The 22065-nt window shown below is 42.9% G+C and overlaps 1 protein-coding gene across 7 annotated transcripts in view; it reads left to right on the forward strand.

Moving 5' to 3' along the window:
- Positions 1 to 15243: 15243 nt before the first annotated feature.
- Positions 15244 to 22065, forward strand: part of sbf1 (SET binding factor 1) — an 88596-nt gene continuing 81774 nt past the window's right edge. For all 7 annotated transcript variants that reach the window (XM_078243245.1, XM_078243247.1, XM_078243249.1 and 4 more), the window contains exon 1: positions 15244 to 15456. In XM_078243245.1, coding sequence (XP_078099371.1) covers positions 15402 to 15456 — 55 coding nt within the window. In that variant the 5' untranslated portion in view covers positions 15244 to 15401. The remainder of the gene's footprint in view (positions 15457 to 22065) is intronic.

Below are 22065 nucleotides of genomic sequence, written 5' to 3' on the forward strand. Positions count from 1 at the left end.
GTGTATTTGTTATTTGTCTTCTTGCTAATGCAAAAATCCACCCAGGCTCATCGAAATAATCAGTAGGCCTGCCACAGAAAACTGCACATGCAGAAGATGTAAAGGCTTGTTTTTTTCAATATGGAATAGACAGATGAAGCCATTACATAACCATCATGATGAAAAACATAGTTGTTTTTTTTAAACCTATTTCACAAGTTTCTCGGGAATGACCTACTGTTTGTCCTTGCTTACAATTTGAACACATTCTTTTGTATGAAAATATAAAATATAGGTCAGCTAAATTTACAAATGCCCTGATAATAAAATCAAACTCAGTAAGGAGATACTTATTTCTGGTGACCATGTGTGTGTGTGTGTGTGTGTGTGTGTGTGTGTGTGTGTGTGTGTGTGTGTGTGTGTGTGTGTGTGTGTGATTGTGTATGTAGGAGAAGCTGGGCTTCAGATGAGGGTTTGTGTGCCAGAGCTGGGGACAGAGTGACGCTGGGACGTGGCTGCGGTGTGCGTGTGTGTGTGTGTGTGTGTGTGCGTGTGCGTGTGTGTGTGTGCGTGTGTGTGTGCGTGTGTGCGTGCTGTAGCAGGAACCACAACAGGAGATTGCAGTATATTTGTACTTTGCCAGGTGTTTATATTCCTGTCTGTTGGCAGACAGATTTTGTCACCGTGATAGCACCACAACCATGCAAGATATACAGTGCCGAAAACTTCACAGGTGTGTAGCTGACATACAAATGAAGGCCGAGTTGGAAGATGGGTGCGGTGCAAGCAAGGGCGGCCAGAAGTATAGGGGGGGGTAGTTGGTGTCATGGCTGGTGTGAACCCATCGCAAGATGGTCTCTAGTATTTTGATTGAATATTTGACATTTTTATTCAAATGAATTGGATAAAGTTTTTGATTTACAAAAAAAAGAGCAAGGACATATGCCTGGATACAGCTAAAACTTGGGAAATGGGTAAAAAAAGGAATTGTGCAACAGATTGTTAGAATATTTTCTGAGCGTCTTTGAGGATTCTGGAAATATCTTCAGAGCAGCGGTACGATCTGACTAGAATGTAATAATAATATACATTGTGGGTACAAACTGAGAATTGACGGAGCAAAAGAAGTTATTTAGGGACCGTTCAGTATTTATGGAATGGACCTTACCTATGCTAAAATATACAATGACTGAGGAAGCCTAGTGATGAGTCTATACCAACCAGTGTGGAATTATTTCCCAGTGTCTTTTGCTGAATGGTCTCAATGTTTTATTGTTTTATTTCAGGTGAATACTAGTTTACTAGAGGAGTAACTTAGTATTTGAAGTAATGCAGTAATGCAGGAAGTGTGCATTTGTGTTTCCACAACGTTAGTGAGTAAATCTACTGAAATGGCCACCACACCATAACAGAGGAGTGGGATGTGTAAGATAAGAAGGCAGAGGTTTAATCACATATGTCATGGCTGTAAAAAAAACAAAAAAAACAAACAATGGGTATCTGTACATCTTTGCCAAGCGCAAACCAATACAGAAGGCATCAATAAATTGTTGAGGGTCATCCCTTTTTTCCATATCATTTTGGAGGGTTATCCAAAATGTATTGCTGGTGAAGGGAGGGCCAGGTCTTTTTTTGATTAAAGATCCCAAAACTCCTCCAGTGGCCCCTGAAATAAATAACGAACAGTCCCTTAACTCCTCGAAAGCTTTCAATATCACAAATCTGCGACTTGTATGAGGGACTCTGTGTTTTTTTTGTATAATTGAGCCAACCCAGGATTTAAGCCCTAAAGTGCTACGTGAGATCTGCCTTGTGTGTAATGTGAAGCGCTGCGTGAGTCATATTGGCTCAGACAGATTCGTCAGTATTAGTTGCCAACTTCTCACCCCGCTGCTATCGTCCCACAGCTCGTCTGTGCTCGGGCCTTTCTTTGATCGTCTCGTGTAGTTTCTCAGTTATAATTCCATCAGAGTTAGTGACCCACCGGTGACACACTAATCCAGGTTTGGATGTATTTATAGAATCCTTCTAGTCTTCGTTTTCATTTTCACAAGCCAATTTGTGTCACGGTTAGACTTGGTAAACCCAGCCCGATCTGCCGGCGATTTGATTGCGCCCTGCAGCTCAGGCTGGAAACCTGCACATTTATCTATCCTGCTTCTGTTACAAATCTGTGGCAACTAATCACAAACTGGCTTATCCACCTGGCGCGCTATTGGTGGGTTCATTCCAATTCCTTTTAACCTCTCGACGATGCTCAATGGCTTCTTTAGTTTAGCAAACAAATCGCTCGAGTGGGTGTAAATACCACTCACTTTCATGTTTATTTTGCACAACCTGCAAGAATCGCTCGATGCCATTGCTGCTTCTGCAAACCGCTGATCAATGCTACAAACCAACACATTTCCTGCCTGGAGTTTTCGTGTCGCTCTGCAAAGTACGTCACCCGGATCGTTGGTCTGATTGGTTGAAGGACTATCCAATTGCGTACAGAGTCATTTGAACTATGCCCGTTGATCACGCCTCTTGTGCAGGAGAAAATACAGAGCAGACTCCCCAGACTAATGTTCAATCTTAAAAGATTGAGCTTGGTCAGGTTGATAGACAGACTATGTCACGGTACCAATCAGGGGCAATTGTAGCCCTTTTTTAGGGGTACCGAAGCACCCCTAAACTTGATGCCGGCACCCCAAAAAAAAAGAAAAACTGTGTAAATCTATTGTGAGCTGAGGAGTTCCGCTCTGGGAATATCACAGCATTATGAAACTAAACCCAGAATCTAGATGCCGAGATCATTCAGAAAAAGCCAGCCATATTCAGAAAATAGTGCTAGTCAGCATTTAGTCAAAATTGCATACATCTTTAATTTTGAAAAGTTGTTGATACTGCTTATTGGGAATGTCTGCTTTTCCATGAATACATGTCTGATTTCATTTGTAATAGCACCTCACCTTTGTAGTAATGGCCCTGTGGCTCAGCATTGCAGTCAGTTTTCTCAGAAATGTTGTCTTTCTAGTTACATAATTCAGTGTTTCCTCTACCACGATGGTCCAAAATTATGTCAAAAAGCACAGTTAGCACAGTGGAATAACTGTTTTTTTTTAATTATTATTATGTTAAAAGGGTGCCAGGCACCCTTAAAGCATTGATCCTAGATTCATGTCAGAAACTCTCAGGTTCTGAACCCAAACGCAGATCAGGACAAGGTAGGTGGTGAAGAAGGTATTTATTGATGACAAAAATATAACTGGAAAGGTAATGCCAGACCTGTAGACAGGTGAGTCTGGGTGATGGAATGCTGATGGTGGTGACGAACGTGTTGGGAGGTGAGTACTGGTGGACAGTCTTGATGGAACGACGTAGTAGATGGTTCTGGTTGCCAGGCAAGGGTGAAGGGAATTCCAGGGTGAAGGTACTGCAGACAGAGGAACAGGAAACAGTTTAGGATAGAAGTGTCCCTCACGTCTCATTTGGAAGGTCTGTTAATTGAGTTTAGATTTTGTTAGCCTTATTTTTCACTACAGTTTTGTTGACTTTTTTTAAGGGCCCTATAACTCTTTACCTTATTTGCTTAGTGAATCTGCGGTTCTGACCTTGTTGGCTAGATTTAAAGATGTATTCATTTTAAATATTGCATATTGACCTTCACCCATAAGCTACAGATGCAATGGCTTATGATCTATTTCCTAACCCAGGACAGCTGATAGTAACTCATTAATCACTCCGACTTGGCTGTGGAAACAGGTCACTTCTTCACTGATTCTGACCCGTTTATGTAAGAGTCCTCTGGCATGTGACAGCAGCCAGTGAATCGGTGAACACAGGCTTCCCACCGGGTTTGATCTCTCAATCGTGCACTGGTTTCACTTTTGTTTTAGGCGGCAATTAGCGAACATGAGTACGTACTCCGGTTGAGACAGCCAACGCGGCACAGGACGGCTTTAAAAAGAGCTTCAATCTGTGGCTTTGAAACTGGTCCGAAAAGGAAAAGTTGGGGGATGTAGTCAAGTGATCAAAGAGCAGAGGGAACCTTTGCTTGATTGTGCAGCATTCTCTGTCACTGTCCTTGTTGTTGTGAATCTTTGAATGGCTGAGACTGGGACACAGCCTGCTTTAAAGGTTGCTTAAACAGTGCAAATAAGCAGTTGTCTCATTAGGCGCGATAAAGGCAAACACCGACCGTAGTGAAGCGAATCCGAACTGACCCTTCAAAACACCAAAGTAACACAACAACAAAAACAAACTGCCTAACCAATCGAGGCAGCAGTTAGTCTGGCATTGCCAGACCTTCCTCCATAGTGCTACGGAGGAGGGTCTGGCTAGTCCACACAGCATTCTGGGATGGGAGGAAAACGTGCTCTGGTTTATTGGCATTTCTTTAAACCAATCACAATCGTCTTTAGCTAAGCTCCGCACGGTGCCGCTGTAAAATAACCTCGGGGAAGGAAGTTGTTTTGGTGGACCATGTGTACGTTAAAAGTTGTTTAAGTCGTGTTTAAAGGAGAATTCCGGTCGATTTCAACACGTTGCTCTGTTGTTTGTAAATTTGGAGTGCTGTCAGTAGCGAGAAAAACGGAAACAATCGGTGCTGCCTACACCGTGTTATCCTCCTGCTACAGTTTTCACCCAGGAGTTTTAAACCTGCTTTTAGCCTCTTAACATGTTCAAAATGTCATTACAAGTGCCTACCCATGTGAAGTGATTCCTTAGGAGTGAACACAGTGAATCTGACTGCAGTAGATGTGAAAGAAATGTATAAAAGTTGTGCTAATTCAGCTCTGTTTAGTTCTGGTGTTGATACTGCAAGACGAGTGCTTAGGGACAAACTACGAAAAGAGATACAAACATATTTTCAAAAATAGGCATATACTTTTTTTTTTAAAAGTAAGTGCTGTAGTACAAGTAGCAGGAGACAAGTTGAAGTTTGGAGACACTACCTTATTTAATCATTAAATTAATACATATTTTTGTTGTGTCTCTTTTCGGTATTGTACTTTGTAGACGGTCCCTAAGTCTTGCCATCTCAACACCAGAACTAAACAGAGCTGAATTAGCGTTCATTTATGCATTTCTTTCACATCTGCTGCAGTCAGATTCACTGTGTTCACTCGGAAGGAATCACTTCACATGGGTAGGCACATTTCGAACATGTTAAGAGGCTAAAAGCACGTTAAAAACTTGCCCTGTTTCAGCCTCCTGGGCGCAAACTGTAGCAGGAGGATAACACGGTGTAGGCAACACCGATTGTTTTCGTTTTTCTCGCGACCGGAATTCTCCTTTCAGTAGAAAATACATTCACTGTTGGTTCTGTAATCCCATGTTTTAATTCTGTGGAGGAAGTTGCATTGTAGCTTTAAAGGGCGGATTTGCCCAAGGTACAAAAAAAGAGTTTTCTCACTAAGATAAGTTAGTATCTACCCATGCAAATAGTTTTGGTTTTATTCATTCAGGTTCTGCAATATCTCTCTGTAAAATGCATGTACAATGTCTAACGGAGATGAATAGAATGACGTTTCTGTTGGAATTTGGCCCCTATAAGACGTGGTGACAGCTTCATTCTTGACCTTAGAAACAAACAAACAAAATCTCATGTTCTTCCTCAGGGGATGGAGGAAGACTAAACTATACATAGAGGTATAAGTCCATTCACTGAGGTGCGATGCAGTTGAAAGCTCTAAAAAAGCAAGTAAGTATAGACCTTGAGTTAAGTTGACTGTTGTTGGCTTGTTCTGTTGACACTGTTTCTAGAAAGACATGTCGAATATCTTAAATGTCATTTTTCACTCAATTCTATTCACCTCCAGTGTAAAACCAAACCTATCCGCATGGCTGGATACTTTTTTTGTTTCGTTTTTTTCATTTTTTTTTTAATCATACTTTATTAATCCCGCAAGGGAATTTGCAATTTTTGTTAGTAACACACATTACACAACAACTCCCTACAGCCTAAACTACTGCCACCCCATCTTAAAAAAGCCGTACCCATACTTTTACAATTTCAGTGAACCAACCTTTTAATATGGCAGCTACTACTATGCACTACGCACTCTTGAGTCCATGACAAATTTCCCCTAGGGGACAATGAAGTATATTCTATTCTATTCTATAATAGCTTCAACATGTGTAGAAATGTTTGCCGTAATCTGTTTTTTTAGATAGAGGGGGTTAATGTCAAAAGGCACATAAACAGTGTCCTGGCTCTGAATTGAGATGGTTTATGATACAACACAAATGAATCATCCCAGCATGGGCAATAGGATCTGAAGTAAGCTGAAGGACTGTACATGGACATGTACAAACACACACAACACCTGCAGGTTTGAGGAGGACTCATGGCTCCTTTGGGAGAACTCCCGTTTTTTGAGGAATTAGCCCTTTCTGAAGAACACTTTATCCATAGTGCATGTTTTCCGATGTTTTCCCAATCTGGCTGAAAACAGAATGTTTTTCTTAGGTCTCCCCTTGGTGTTACATCCCCTGCATCTTAACACATCATTCTGTCCTGTACTGTTTCTTACTCCCTGCTGATTTATTGGAGAAAAAAAAACACATTTTACATCAATATGTCTCACATTTTGGCACACCGTCCACTTCCTCCTCCCCGCCTCGCACAAATAAGTAACACTGTCAGAGATGATGGACATAAATCGCAGCATTTCTAAAGTGACTGTAATATCTGTGTTCATATATGTGTTGTGTTGTATGTCATTCCATGAGGAGCCACAGTGAGTGTGGTAGTCTAATGATTGCTGCCCCCTAGTGAACCCTCACGTTCCATCAACAGAATACAGCAGCTGCTGCTGAGAGCGACTCTGTTATGATGCTTCCCATGAGGACCAGTGTGAGTGAAACTCCTACATACAAAACTAATTTCATTTATCAGTATATTTGGACAACAAAAATAAATATTATATCAGGGCGCAGTCTTGGATTTTAAAAGTAATTGTTGCATAAGTCACGGTTAAATCCCTATGAAGAATCAATGAGGAGACGTTTTCCCACTGGCGTGCTGTTAGCATCCTCTTGGCTGCTCCAGTAAAACTTTATTTACATGGCTTGTTTGAGATGGTGCACAAGCGAGTTTGTTTGAACGCCTTGTTGTCTCTGTCCGAGCCCTCTCAGTCAAGTTTGTTTGGCATGGCTGCTCACCAGCGCAGTGGTGCACGGGAGGGAAGGGGAGGGGGGAGCTAACAGGACAGTGTTCTGCCATTTATGTGGACAAACGAGGGATTGGGTTTCAGTGTGGGAAAGATGATGGCCAAGGACAGAAGTGGCTGATAACAGTGGAGCTCCCAGAAATCACAGCGGCCTAATGAAGAAAACTGAGCTTCCACATTTGTGACAACAGTTTTGGGGGGGGGACATTTCCCTTTCAACATGACAATGCCCCTGTGCACAAAGCCAGCTCCATAAAGAAATGACTTTCCCTGTTTGGTGGAGAAGAGTTTGACTAGTCTGCACAGAGCCCTGACCTCAACCCCATCCAACACTTTTAAAGAGCCCCTAATATACTCCTTATCTGCCTCATATTTGTACTGTCAGGTTCTACTAGAATAGGTTTACATGCTTTGACGTTCAAAAAAACATATGTTTCTCATACTGCCCATTGCTGCAGTGCCTCTGCCTGAAACGCTCTGTCTGAGCTTTTGGCCCGGTGTCAGTACCCGATCCGTACCGCCTGTAAAATCCGTTCTCCGCATGCGCATAGTTACGTAGTAGAAAACTAACAATGTCCCTGTGCGATTTGTACCACGCATGCGTTGAAACACTTTACGACCAAACATCACAACTTTTTTATTAATTCTTAGTCCTTTTGAAGATGGGATGACAGCTCTTCCAGCCACCACTGCTGTATACCACTATAGTAGCTACATGCTAACGGCAGTAAACATGTCATCTTAGCTGGCAATGTTGTTAAATTCTCCCCAATTCCGGGTCACATTCCTGCTGAAACATGTCCGATTGTGTAGTGTTTGGTTCAGAAGCCTTTATCTGCGATTTTTGACGTTAGAAAGTGCTGCTTCATTCCACTACAATCTAACGTTAGCATACTCATAGCTAACTATTGTAGCTGCATGCTAACGCGACATAGCGGAGCATATATAGCTAGCTATATATGTACGTATGTAGCAGGACTTTGTACCGTAAAAAATCACCAATAAAGGCTTCTAAACCAAATACTAAACAAATACAAATACAGTAAAGTGACCGGAATTTGGGGTGAAATGTCCAGCATTGAGCTACATAATAGTTTGCTAGGAGTTTGCTGGTCTCTCACAGAGATCTCATTTGTAGCCCTGTTTTTACCTGATACTTTCATCGAAGTACAAACACATGAAGTGAGAGGTATACACATGCTTAAACTTTATTTAAAGCATGATTAACCTGAAGCAGGACGGAGTCATGACTTAAAACAACAAAGCAAGGCTTCTAGCTCAGGCTAGCTAGCGTTAGCAAATTACCTTCAAAGTTGCAAAGAAATGATGAAACGTAACATGTGAAGCCTTTATTTAATTTGCTACATGGTGTTGTACTGGATGGCCGGACGACCCTCCGTATATCATTAACAGATACCCAAAAAGTCCAGTCTGCTCTGATTGGTCAGCTGGCCCACTCTGTTGTGATTGGTCGACCAAATTGAAACAAGCCACTGGGCGGGCTGTGCTTGCTCAGGCAGCACCTACGGGCAGCACATATGAAAAACTGGGCTGGCTTTCTCAATCAGTGACATCACTGATTGAGGAATATCAAACAGGAACAGGAACAGTTTTTAGGCAGTTGAGAAAAAGTGCTGTCTGTGGAAGAGAAAGCTCCATTTAGAGTGAAATGTGTGTTTTTTGTACTTTATACTATCTATTACATACACAAAAAACTATATAACACACTAAAAGATGGGGAAAATCCCCAAAAAGCATAATAGGGGCTCTTTAAGATAAACTAGACCAGTGGTTCCAAACCTTTCTGGTCCAAGGTACCCCCACAGCCCTGTCAGATGAACCTGCATACCCCTTCAGCAATCCACAATGTATGTTTACAATTTATAACACTATTCATTAAATAAAAGTGGATATTGTTAAATATTTCATACAATTGAACTGTCAATATTAAACTTGAGAAATCGTAATACTACTAACCTACTATTAATAATTTGGAGGCTTCCCTGCATTGACTCTGAGGACCCCCTAGGGGTCCCGGACCCCCTGTTGAAGATCCTTGTTATAGATAAATACTTTGAAAAGATTTGAAGTCAGGTTTTTAGAGTCTTTAAAGGAGCCCACCATCAATTTCAAATGGAGTTTTTTTTCTTATTTACTAAAATAGGTGGAGTGCCATTTTTTTTAATTATTATTATTATTTTTTGGGCTTCGTATGGCCTTTAATCTACAGGATAGCTTGAACACAGGAAAAGGGGGAGAGAGAGAGGGGGGGGGGGGACGACACGCAGCAAAGGGCCGCAGGTCAGATTTGAACCCCGGCCGCTGCCAAGGACTCAGCCTACCTACATGGGGTGCACACTCTACTGGGTGAGCTAGAGGTCGCCCCAGAGTGCTGTTTTAAATGCATGAAGAAGCCTGTTGTTTTATGTCTTCTGTGAAGTTTGCCAAAGTCTGAGACAATAGCTCCGAATGATGTCATGGTGACATTATCAGAGTTATTTGGACATGGGTTTGGAGATTACAAATCTATAACAGGCTACGGGTGTGGTGCGTATGGGAAGTGTAGGATCCAATGTTTTCAGAGCTTCACTCAAAAAAGCATGAAAAGGATGGGACGAGCATTTTGCGTGCGTGCGTGCAAACCTGCAATACAATACAATAGGCTACTTATTATTTAATGGTACAGGAGACATAGTAAATAACTGGCATTGTCATATTTTCCTATCTGTGGTCATCTTCCTGGGTGTTACGGGTAAAAACACATTAGTTACAAATCAGGATTTACAGCAGTTTACTATACACAAGTCTTTTGCCACATTGCAGAAACAGAGGAGCTCCAATTACAGCAGTGAGATACATGATACAGGGAGTGTGTCTGTATATGGGTTATCATCAGGGGTGGAGTATCCAGATCCTGTACTCAAATAAAAGTACTAATACCACACTAAAAAAACACTCTGTTACAAGTTAAAAGTCTTGCATTGAAAATGGTACTTAAGTAAAAGTATGTAATTATCATCAGGAAAATGTACTGTAACAGATCAAAACAGTTCTGTCAATCAACTAAGTGTTTAATCAGCTAATCATTTCAGCTGGACTTCTAGGCCTATAGCCTATATAGTTTAATTTATATTAAAACATGGTATTTTATAAACTATATGTGTTTTGTGTGCAAACATCTTAATTTGTAAAGTAACTAATGCTCTCAGATGAATGTAGTGGAGTAAAAAGTCCAATATTTCTCTCTGAAATGTAGTGGAGTAGCAGTAGAAAGTGGCATTAAAAGACTCAAGTAAAGTACAAGTACCTCACATTTGTACTTTAGTAAATGTACTTAGGTACATTCCACCACTGATCTTCCAGGACCTCAAATGGGGAAAAAAAGCCCAGCAGAGGACATACTTCCTGCGGCAGCTGAAGAAGTTCAACCTGTCAAAGACAATGATGGTGCACTTCTACTCTGCCATCATTGAGTCCATCCTCACATCCTCCATCACCATCTGGTACGCTGCTGCCACTGCCAAGGACAAGGGCAGACTGCAGCGTGTCATCCACTCTGCTAGGAAGGTGATTGGCTGCAATCTGCCGTCTCTCCAGGACCTGTACGCCTCCAGGACGCTGAGGCGGGCAGGAAGGATTGTAGCCAATCCCTCTCACCCCGGACACAAACTGTTTGAACCCCTCCCCTCTGGCAGGAGACTGTGGTCCTTCACAACCAAAACCTCATGCCACAAAAACAGTTTCTTCCCCTTTGCAGTCAGCCTCACCAACAAGGACACGAACCCCCCACTGACATAACCACTTAATCATGCAATCCTGGACTATATACCCAGGGGAAATTCCAAGATTTTTTAAATGGGGTGGCACATTTTATCAGAATACAGCATAGAAAATCTGCTTGGAAATATTGGATAGGATAGAACACCACAATGTAATTGTGCTAAATAAAACATTACATTCATTATTAGTTTCACTTGTTTTCATTTTAAACAAATCGTCTATCCGAATACAATACACATTTTCAATACTAACTGCTCAGCCTGCCAGTTTTTAAAACAATTCCAGTGCTGGTTCCATGGTATCAGAATTTTGGATAGTCACCATGGAAACATTAATTGGTCATGTGACAAAGGCTGGAAAGATTGGCAGAACAGGCAGCCAAGTGACAGTACTCTGATCCAATGGAAATCACAATTGTCACATTGACAGCACTCCAGCCCAATGGGTCAGGGGGGGCCCCGCCCCTGTATATACCTGTTCTCCGCACATTCTGTATATCCTGAACTTTTGCAAATCCCCTTAACATTGAAGCACATCCTGCACTAATCAATACACCCCTCTTTTTTCTTAATGTTAAACATTTATATTGTACATATTTATTCCTGTATTGTTTATTCCCTATTCATGTTTAATATGTTTATGTATGAACCAACCACCAAGGCAAATTCCTTGTAAGTGTTACTTACTTGGCAATAGTTAAATTTTTATCATTTGTCATTTAACCTGCCTAAATGACGACCGGCCTGTGGCGCTTACCTCGGTGGTAATGAAAGTGTTCAAGAGACTTGTCAAAGACATCATCTCTGCCTCCATCCCCAGCACCACGGATCTGCTCCAGTTCGCCTACCGTTCTAATAGATCTACGGGGGGACGCCATCTCCCATGTCTTGAACACCACCCTCAGCCATGTTGACAAGAGGAATAGGAACTACATGAGGCTGCTGTTCATTGACTACAGCTCATCTTTTAATACAATATTCCCCTCGAGACTGGTTTACAAGCTGGTTGACTTGGGTCTGAGCAGTGGTCTATGTGCATGGGTCTTGGACTTCCTCACAGGCAGATCCCAGGCTGTGAGACTTATTATACTATTAGTTATGTGATAGCACAGTTGGAGTGTTGTAAGTGTATGACTATGCATGTGACAAATAAAGAAACTTGAACTTGAACTTGATTTCTGACTTTCTGCAAGAGTGTAAGTCAGTGGAGTCACATTGCTGTGACTGTAAGGATCTGCTTGTGTCACCTCTGGGGAATTGAACTAATGGGTGCAAGGCGTGCTTAATGAAGCGTTTTCATGCACTATGCTTCAGCTGAGCTGAAGGGAAGTTGACAGCTGGAATAGCCCCGTGAAGTGAACACTGAATTGCAAGAGGCCATCAAACCACTTCCTGTGTGTTGGTTAGTCTGCAGGAAGTCACATGGCTGTTGCATCCTGCAGAGAGTGACTTTGTGTTCTGATTGGGCGTCATGTATGAATAACACAGAATCAGTGATAGATAGGACGGGTACTGCTGTCGTCTTCTTATTCATTCCTAGAAATAAAAGGTGACAAAAAAGAATGATGACGGAATACTAAAATAGCAAAGCTCCTACATACACTCACATTACAAAGTCTACACAGTGAGTGTACTTGGTCTTCTTCCTGCCTAGGCTGTGTTCAGTCCATGTTGGAAAACCATAATTACAACATGAGTGCACGTGAATTATGTAACAAAATCATTATTGTGTGGGGAGAGTCTGGATTACAGTGAGCTCAGAGTTTCTAAATGGTGTACTTTGGATACTTTGACTCTTTGGGGTCTGTTGGAGGTAAAATAATAAATAAATAAATAAAAGCTGCAACAATTAGTCCACAAATCAATAAGTGGTTTGACAGAAAATGAATCAGCAACTATAGTTTGATAAGTGATTCATCATTTCAGTGACTTTTCAGCTCTGGTTCCAGTTTTACAAATGTGAATACCAAATGTGATTTTAGATAGCATGCCAGTAAAAGAGGTGCGATGTTTAATCCAACAGTGTCGACGTCTGTGTGTGTGTGTGTGTGTGTGTGTGTGTGTGTGTGTGTGTATGTGTAGTCCCGCCATGCGAATGGCCCGAGTTCCCTTTTACACCCTTTATACATAGCGGCAAAGCGGAATATTTTCCTGCCTTGAACAGGCTGTGTGAGAGTACTCTACTGTCTGTCTCTCTGGCAACTTGTCAAGCGTGGTTCAAGCTTAAGATACCGTTAACGTCAGCTGTAAGAATCAAAAACCACAGCGGTGACCTCAGTGTGACTTCCTAAAAATACGCTAGTATTCACAAAGCAGTTTTGAGTTGCGTGCTATCTCTTGTTAACATAGCTTTGGTTGTCAGAGGCCGCGTTTATTGCAGAGCAGCGCTGTCCTCCTCTCACTCAGACCCCGAGTCTCAGATAACTGTGTAAGAAAAGAGGGAGACAAGTTGTTACTGAGTGTTGGGAAAACAAAGCTCTTGAAGAAAATATGTGACATCCCATGCTTGGGATTGTTTTCAACCAGAGAGTGATAAGCACTTTAGGTCAAAGGTCACAGCGCAGGAAATATTGGAATTCCCCCGAGGCTGTTACAGTGCTGACAGCCAAGGACAGGCCACACGGATGTGGGCCATCAGGCCTTCCTCACATCCCACTGACATGTCATCTGCCTATCCAAAGTGACACCACAACATCACGCCAAGGTTTTCTCTAGCCTAACTTGGCATGATTCAAGCGTTTACACAGCCAAAGGTTCTACATCTTTCTGGTAATATCCACCAAAGGTGTAACTTTGGTTTTGAGAAGTGTGTGTGTGTGTGTGTGTGTGTGTGTGTTATATTTTCCTTACTGAGGATACTCTGTCTGCTACTAAAGGTTGCAACCAGAACGAGGATTGTCAGTGGGGAAAATATTTGAGATAAAAGAGATAGATATTGGAGTTTGGGAATTGTTTGGCAGCAGAAACTTAGATTAATGCTGCCCAAGAAGTTTTGGTGAAATCAATCTCCTTGACATTTAATGTTTTTTGAAGCTCTAAAAAGATGATTGTCCATTGGTTTGGAACTGTGATTGTGATTTAACATCTTTTTTTTATGATTATTTTTTCTTTTTTTTTTTCATCTTTTTATGGCCTTTAATTGACAGGATAGCTTAAAGACAGGAAAAGAGAGAGAACGGACGACATGCAGCAAAGGGCCGTGGGTTGGATTTGAACCCGGGCTGCTGCCAAGGCCTCAGCCTTCATGGGGTGCACACTCTACTGGGTGAGCTAGAGGTCGCCCCTGTCTATAAAACCTAGGACTGAGGACCTTTGGAATTAAAATAGCCCCCCCACATCATCACATCCCCTTCACCATACCTAGAGATTGGCATGGGGTACTTTCCATAAAATCATCTCTTAATGCAAATCAAACCAGCTATTAGGCTAACTGAAATAAAACCATGCCAATCTCTAGGTATGGTGAAGGGGATGTGATGATGTGGGGGGGGCTATTTTAATTCCAAAGGCCAAGGGAACTTTATCAGGATCATAGTATCCTGGATCCATGAAATAACTGGCCTTTAAAAATCTAAATCTGCCTGCCTCTATGGGAATTTAACATAGGGGTGTACTGACTTATGCCCCCTGTATTTTAAGGAAGAACATTTATTTATTTACGATACATTATTCATTCACAAAGAAAATTGGTGTCCTTAAAGGCTGGATTTTTCCTCTTTTTTTTTAATTAAGGCACTAATTACTTATTCCTCTTTTTAGTCAACTTTAGCATGGGTGTCCTAATTTGTTCACATGACTGTACATCACCCTGCAAAATCTGGACAATGCTTCCACTTACAAACAATCATACATGACTCCCCCCACCAATACAAACTGTGGGTTCAGGTCAGGAGTCTCTTTTCCCTTTTTTTTGAGTGGCAAGCAGATAATCCATCCCAACTAGTTTGTGGTAAGACTTGCAATGGCCCCTGTGGTTGACATTGCTGCCTCTTTAATGATTTAAAAAGGTTTAAAAAGCACCGGATTTAACTCAGGAGGCTATCAAATGCCTTGACTTTTGACAAGCTGGGGCCCCCTGAAATAATATTTCCCCATGGATGCCCGTTTTAAAATAAAGCAGCCCTACTGAATTTGTTGTGGCTGCTTTTCAGTTTAGGGCTACCGGAATCGTCACCACCTTTAACCCCTCTAGCGACGGAACTGTTGTGTTTATTATAGGTTTTGGTCAGACTGTTGGCCCCTTGGTTTGGCTCCTCACATGGGACATTCCTGCCGAGCAGCCCCTCCCTGCAAATCCCTCAGTGCGCAGACTCGCGGCTCTCCGCTGTCAGGGCAAGGCAGACTGACAGTATGGCGGCGGGGTGCAGCTGGAAGGATGCTACTGTCGCCCGTGATGTGTCTATCGCCGGTAGGACGTAAATGGACAATTGACGGCAAAAAGAGAAGAGGATTTAGCGAGAAAGGCTTGTCGCCGTGAGCTCCAAAGATGGCCAGGCTCGCCGACTACTATTTAGTGGTCGGTTACGACCTCGACAAGCGAGGTGGGTACTTGAGTTAGCCTGCACTGCTAGCTTTGACGGCGTATTATTAGCTGTGGGTAAAAAGGAGGCGGGGAGGGAGGCGGGGACGGGCCGGGTCGCCACTCACAACTGACCGATGCTAGGTGCTGTCAGCTGGCAGTTCTGACAACTTTGGGCCGAGGACGCGCAGGCCTCACGGGATTAGTGTACTTAAATGCTAGCCTTGTCGGCTGATGTCACGCATTTCTTACGAGGAGACACATTGAATGCACAGCTCCATTGCAATGCTTAACTTCCAGGCATGTTTTAGCTTTAGCAAATTAAACGGTCTTACACTGTTGACAGCAAACTTAGGCTAACTTTATTTGCTAAGAGCTAACGTTAGCCCGGCTAGCTCTGGGGGGGGTGGGGGGTGGGGTTTGCTTGGTCGGCTGTGACCTAAAACAGATTTATTTACAGTTTCAGCTGCATCTTACCTAGTTGTCTCTCACTTATTACTAGTGCAACAGTCGTCATTTAAACGTCATTTTAAAAGCAGAACGTCACACAGAATGTGCTAGACAGTGAGTTGTCAGTGTTGTGGATGCAGGGTGCTGAGCAGTTACTTGGGACAGTCACACCACGAAAACCTCGTTCATTTTCGCTTGGACTCTATTTTAAGCATTTTTTTTAAAAATCGATGCTTCTCCTCGGCGGAGTTGCTGATTGTTTTCTTTGTCTGTGTTTTGTGTGGATTAACCCAAATGGCTTTGCCCCTCCCTGAGCCCCCTCGGACCGGAGCTCTGTTCCCTTGTGTTGTGGGACGGGGTTTGGACCGTTATCTGAGCCCCCCTCCCTTCAGCCGGAGCCTTGGCCTAGATCTGTACAGTATAATGGCCTGTTTAATCATGAAATATTCAACCCGCCCTTCCAGTGGAAGAATGCCGCTTGTAACGTGGTAGAGTCTTTTATATAGAGTGGAATTTTGTCTATGATTAATTCATTAGAGGCAAATTGTTACAAGACAAGCTCTCTGTGGCTAAAAGTGGCTTTTATCTTGATGATGCTGGAGCAACCTACATCACTTTTCTCATTGCATGAAAGCACTTATTGCACCTTGTATTTTCTTCGGGGGGTGTGAACACAGGATGTTATAACGTGGACACTGCAAGCACTGCAGAAACTCTCCTTCCTGTTCTATGAATGCAATGCAGAGCAGAACAAGGCCTGTAAAAAGCATCTGGGAACCAGACATTAAAGCCACCGTGGCTTAATGGATCAAGGCTCCCATGCCTCGTAAAACCAAACACTTTAAGGGTGATGATGATTGTTGGCGTTGGCCTACTACTGCTGCCTCACTGTTTACAGGAACTTTACTTAACCATTCTAAAGGCTTCTCGGTGGAGGCATTGTGTTAAACATCTCCAATACCATCAGTGAGATTATTCCCATCATCGTTTGATGCCCTGGCAGCCATCATTAGCTTCCTTAGTTCAGTTAGATCAACACACTTCTGCACAGTCTTTACTTCTGATACTATTGTACGCTCTTCTCGTTTTGTCTGGTTCCTCACACATCATTGCTAAGCTCCGAAAAAAAAAAAAAGATGGAGATTGCGATTTTGATATTGTACATGTGGGCATGCTCCTCTTGAAAGCGTGCTCACCAATGAATAACGGTGTCAAAAGTAGACGTCAGGGGTTGGGGTTGGATTTAGAGTCTGACACCCCCACTTTCCATGCTTGTGTGGTACCATAGTTTTTTTTTATCATAATGCTAAATGACTTTGAGGAAAACACTTGGCTATGAATCAGGAATGAATGGTCCTCGATCATAACAATACCTCGAATTCTGAAGCACAGTGGAGTTTCCTCTTGTGTTTAAATATTTCATATTTCATACATCCTGTCTACGTGTGTGTGTGTGTTTATGTGTGTGTGTGTGAGAGAGAGAGAGAGAGAGAGAGAGATATGAGGGTGGGTGGGTGGGTGGTTTCTGGTTGTCACTCAGTCAGTGGAATGTTTTGCAAGCGTGGGCACTGACAGGTTTTCAGCCAGGGCTGACATCATCGCTACTCATCTGCCTAACAGAGTGCCATCACCAACAGAAAGCCTGTGGGTTTTTCCAAAATGCACATCCTACAGGCAGAACTGTTTCTATTCTTATTTCTCTTTGATTTTAGCGTTCGTTCCTTGTTGAACACCCTGTGATAGTTTGGTTTGTTAACCTGGGGGCAGAGCCTTGAATCTTCCATTCACCCTCCGCATTTGTCTCTAAGGTGTCAGGTTGCTCACATTGTGCTCAACCTAGATGCTACGTTCACTGCCACTATCACTGGATCTCACTTAGAGCCAAGATGGCTGCTCGTGGGTTTGGAAAGGGGCCGTAGTTGCCGGGGTGTGGTTCTCCTAGCATGGGTCTCTTGAGAAACTGTCACTGTGTTTTGACAGCGGTTCCTCCGCTGCGCCGAGTGCACTACCCAGCAGCCAAAATGGATATGCAGCCCGAGGCCCAAACAGGAAACTGGGGAGAGGACCTGAGGGAGATTTGTGTTTAGAGCGAGAATCCAGATTGTCTCCCTGTGCGTGTCTGAAAAACCAGGAAAGGGGCTTGTGTTTGTGTGTGCAACTGTGTGAGGCGTTCTCATTCAAGACAGGGAAGAGACACACTCACTTGCATTCACACACACACACACACACACACACACACACACAAACACAGACGCTAACATACAGGCTCTATTGTAGCTCCATCTGTGTGCCTCTGGCGGTGCAGTGATGGTCATTGCCGCGGAGGCCCTAAACAGAATGCAGAATGGTTGTTTTCAGGCTGGAGTGACAGCTCTGGCACACAAACCCTCATCTGAAGCCCAGCTTCTCCTAAATACACACACACACACACACACACACACACACACACACACACACACACACACACACCCCTACAGCTTGCAGTCAAGCTCGGGCCATTCACAACATTAGAGGCCAGCGAGGACACAAAGATGCAGGCTGTTGTGTTTACAAATCTCAGGTTTTCTCTGTTACTGCCATACAGTGTTGTCATGATGGTATAATTGTGACATTGCTACCAATGAGTAAGGTTTAAGGGTGCTATGATACCACAGTAAAACAAAACAAAAGCAGTGTGCTGTAACTCCCGACTGGAACAGTTTTGTAGCAGTGATTGTGGTGCCAGTTGGTTGTCAGCTCTGTAAGCAAAATAGTTTCATATTTCACTTCTGACACCAGTTTCATAACCAGATGTGTCAGTTTGACTGAGTAAAGTGTTGCCAAACTGACAGTGATGTTTTCAACCTTAAGTGCTGGGTGTGAAACGTGCTTTTATTTTACGTTCAGATTCATAGGTCCTGATTTAAATCCGGATTCAGCCTACCAATCCAGTTCTATCCAGGCAAAGGATGCTTGTGTGTAGACATTGAACTGAAACTTCGGTATCATATTGGCTGGCTCTAGTATTGATACATTTCAAATGACAACCTGCCCTTCCTGTGCCATTTAAACGGTAGTATCACATCACATAGCCTACACTCCAGTCTGGTTGCTTTATCAATAAACAGTTCCCTGTTTCATTTTTCCAGAACACCCTCTATTAAGAAACACACATACTCACTTTCGAGATAAGAGTGATACTTTCTTTTCATGATAGAGATGGCAGGAAATGAAGCGAGAGGCAATGACATGCTTTATGCATGTAACAAGAAATCACGTTGCGATTGGTGCCCTAAAGCACGAGGCCACCGAGGTGTCCTGAGTCAGGATATATCTGGTAGAACTATTGAACATCCTTACTATTTGATTCAGACTGTTGCTGTAGTATTGAAGTAGGGATTTCTGTCATCGTGACAAAGCTGTGACTCATTCGTGTGGTGCTCACAGGTGCATTCAGTAGAGTGTAAATGCAAGCCAAAGGCCTACATGAGGCTACATAGGGGAAATAGAAACCTCTCAGATTGAAAGCAAGATGAAGCGAGGGAGCGAGTGATTGGCGGAGAGAGGAGTGAGTGTGATGCTGCCAGCAGTGCCTGCCTGTGGGCAGCCACTTCCTCCATCGCTCCAGAGCATGGCGGCAGCCTTACAGGCCCTCCAGAAATAGCCCTCACAATTTGCCTTTCATAGGGGGACAGAGTGACGCTGGGTCGTGGCTGTGGTGCACTGACATTTGGGCTGGGGGTTGTGGTTAATGCCTGTCACGTATTGACCAGTTTGTGACTAGTCATGACGTCAATATTTTAACCGTTAATACTATCAGTTAAACAGTTAAAAACAATGATAAAAAAATAGGTTATACGATCTTATTTCTTAACTGCTAGTTAACTTACCTTACTTAAGCTACCTTTGCACCACGTTTGAGCCTCCTGGACGGGGGAACTGGGACTCGGTTGCCTGCTTGTCAGTTAAAGGTTAATGATCGGTTAACGAGGGTGGGCTAACGGTTCGAACCCCCCCTCTAAATTAGCATCCCTATTTTTTAACCAAAACAAAGTTTCTGTTTTATTTAAGTTTTTGAAGCCAGCATGTAAACCACCACAGGACACCAAAACATGAAGAAAAAAAAAATTGAATAAATTATAATGTATTTGATTTAAAAGAGCAAGGAACATGTTGACAGTCCTCGCAGACAGCTGTCATCATGCTGTGGTCTGGGAGAACCTCCAACCATATCACTGTTGTGATGGTACCCTCGCCCTTGTGTGTGTGTGTGTGTGTGTTTGTGTTTGTGTGTGTGCTGTGCTGAATACTTGTTATTCATGAGTAAGACGGTGGCCCCAGGGCCCCAACACAGCCCTCGTTCCTACTACACAGATAGAGGTGTGTGTGTGTGTGTGTGTGTGTGTGTGTGTCGCCACACGCACATAGCCATGCAGATATACACACACATGCTTTTTTACTCACAGTCTGCAGACACTTATTCTTCTGTCATACACTGTATACTCAAATCGTAATCCAAGGCTATGTGAGACAATTTTTCGTGTATGTGCGTGCGTGCGTGCGTATGTTAGAGATGCCCTGCTCCTTGGTGCTTTGATGGTTTCCCTGGAATTCTGAGAATTTCTCTGTCCCCTCTCGGGACAAAGGCTGAGTCAGTGTTGCTCACAGTCAGCCCGTTGGTGCTCAAGGGAGCAATCGTTAAAATCAGCGAGGAGTGATTCCAGCGTGTCCAGAGCAATTCTGATTTAAAGATAGAGAGTTGTTGGGATTAGTAGAGTTGGGTGTGTGAGGCTGGTTGGCTGTTGCGGTAACCACATCACTGCAACACCCTGTTTGCTCGACTGTGTATGCATGGGATTAGGGGTGTCACGAGAACCGATACTTGCGATACCTTTTGGTTCTAAAATGACAAAACGCCGACGATGCCCATTTTTTTGAAGCACCGTAGGCTCCGTGAGCGCCGATGCCAGTGTTAGCAGCATCGGTGCTGCGCCTCTTCTGGAACTGATGGGGGCAGTATACGCTTCAGAGTGTTCCAGTCAATACTTACATTCAGAAGTAGGAGGTCACGAACAAGTGGCCAAAGTCACGCCCTTCTACTTCCGGTCCATGGGACATATCTTTCGAAAAAATATGAACGAGAGTCAACGGAGATAAACTCACGGTCCTCTCTTCCTGATTTACAGCCCCTCCATCTTGGCTTCAAATAACTCACCGTTTTCGGCCACGGCCGCTGAACAGGCTACACGTTGTAAACAACCGTGGCCGCTTGCCTGTTCCTCTGGTAACGTTAGCTAGCAGTTAGCAGTTAGCAGGGTTAGCATGGCGGCGTTAGCCAGGACCAGTCGGGATCACTTTACTGGCTGTGTCTCAATTGTTTTTGCGAGTAACCAACTTGGGTACTCTAGCTTACGGCTGGGCGTTATGGAGAAAATCAAATATCACGATATTTTTGACCAAACGTCAAAACCTCGATGTCGATATTGCAATGATATTGTAAGGTTGACAATTGGTGCTTTCACAAAATATCTTCCACATTTTAGATTTAAGATAAATAACCATCATAATGTGGATATTATGACTAAGTGGTTAAAGGCAAATAATAGAACAGCTACAACAGTCTGGTAAGTTCAGACAATGACATCACTTTACTGTAATGCAGCCTTTAAAACTAGAAAAAGACTAAACTTACCATGTAATGATATTAAAATTCTTCACAATCTAAGACGATATCTAGTCTCATATCACGATCTCGATATAATATTGAAATATTGCCCAGCCCTACTCTAGCTATATAATTCAATGTGAGTACACAAATGTTGAAATGACATAAAATGCCCGTCCCTTGTAGCCGTGATAACTTAGCCTGAAGCTAATGCCTAGTTACCTGTTCAGGAGGAAGTTAGCCAACTCGGCATCCTTTTAGGCTCTAAACTGTCTCCATCTTTCAAATACATCTCCAATATTTACCCGGGGTTTGTAGCGTCTCTGTTCACGCAACCGTTAGAAACACTGTTGTTGTTTTTGCACAGTACCTTTTGAAAAGATGCCTGGAAGTCTGGAATATGTCTGGGGACACTAGTGTTTGCACTATGACCATTAATTGCACTTTATTATGTTGTTCTATGCTCTATTGCACATGTTTTGTTTGTCTTGTTATGACATTTTTCAAATATTTTAATAAAGAAGTTCATGTTTTTTT

The sequence above is a fragment of the Sander vitreus genome, chromosome 23 (genome assembly GCF_031162955.1).
Source record: "Sander vitreus isolate 19-12246 chromosome 23, sanVit1, whole genome shotgun sequence".
Classification (NCBI taxonomy): domain Eukaryota; kingdom Metazoa; phylum Chordata; class Actinopteri; order Perciformes; family Percidae; genus Sander; species Sander vitreus.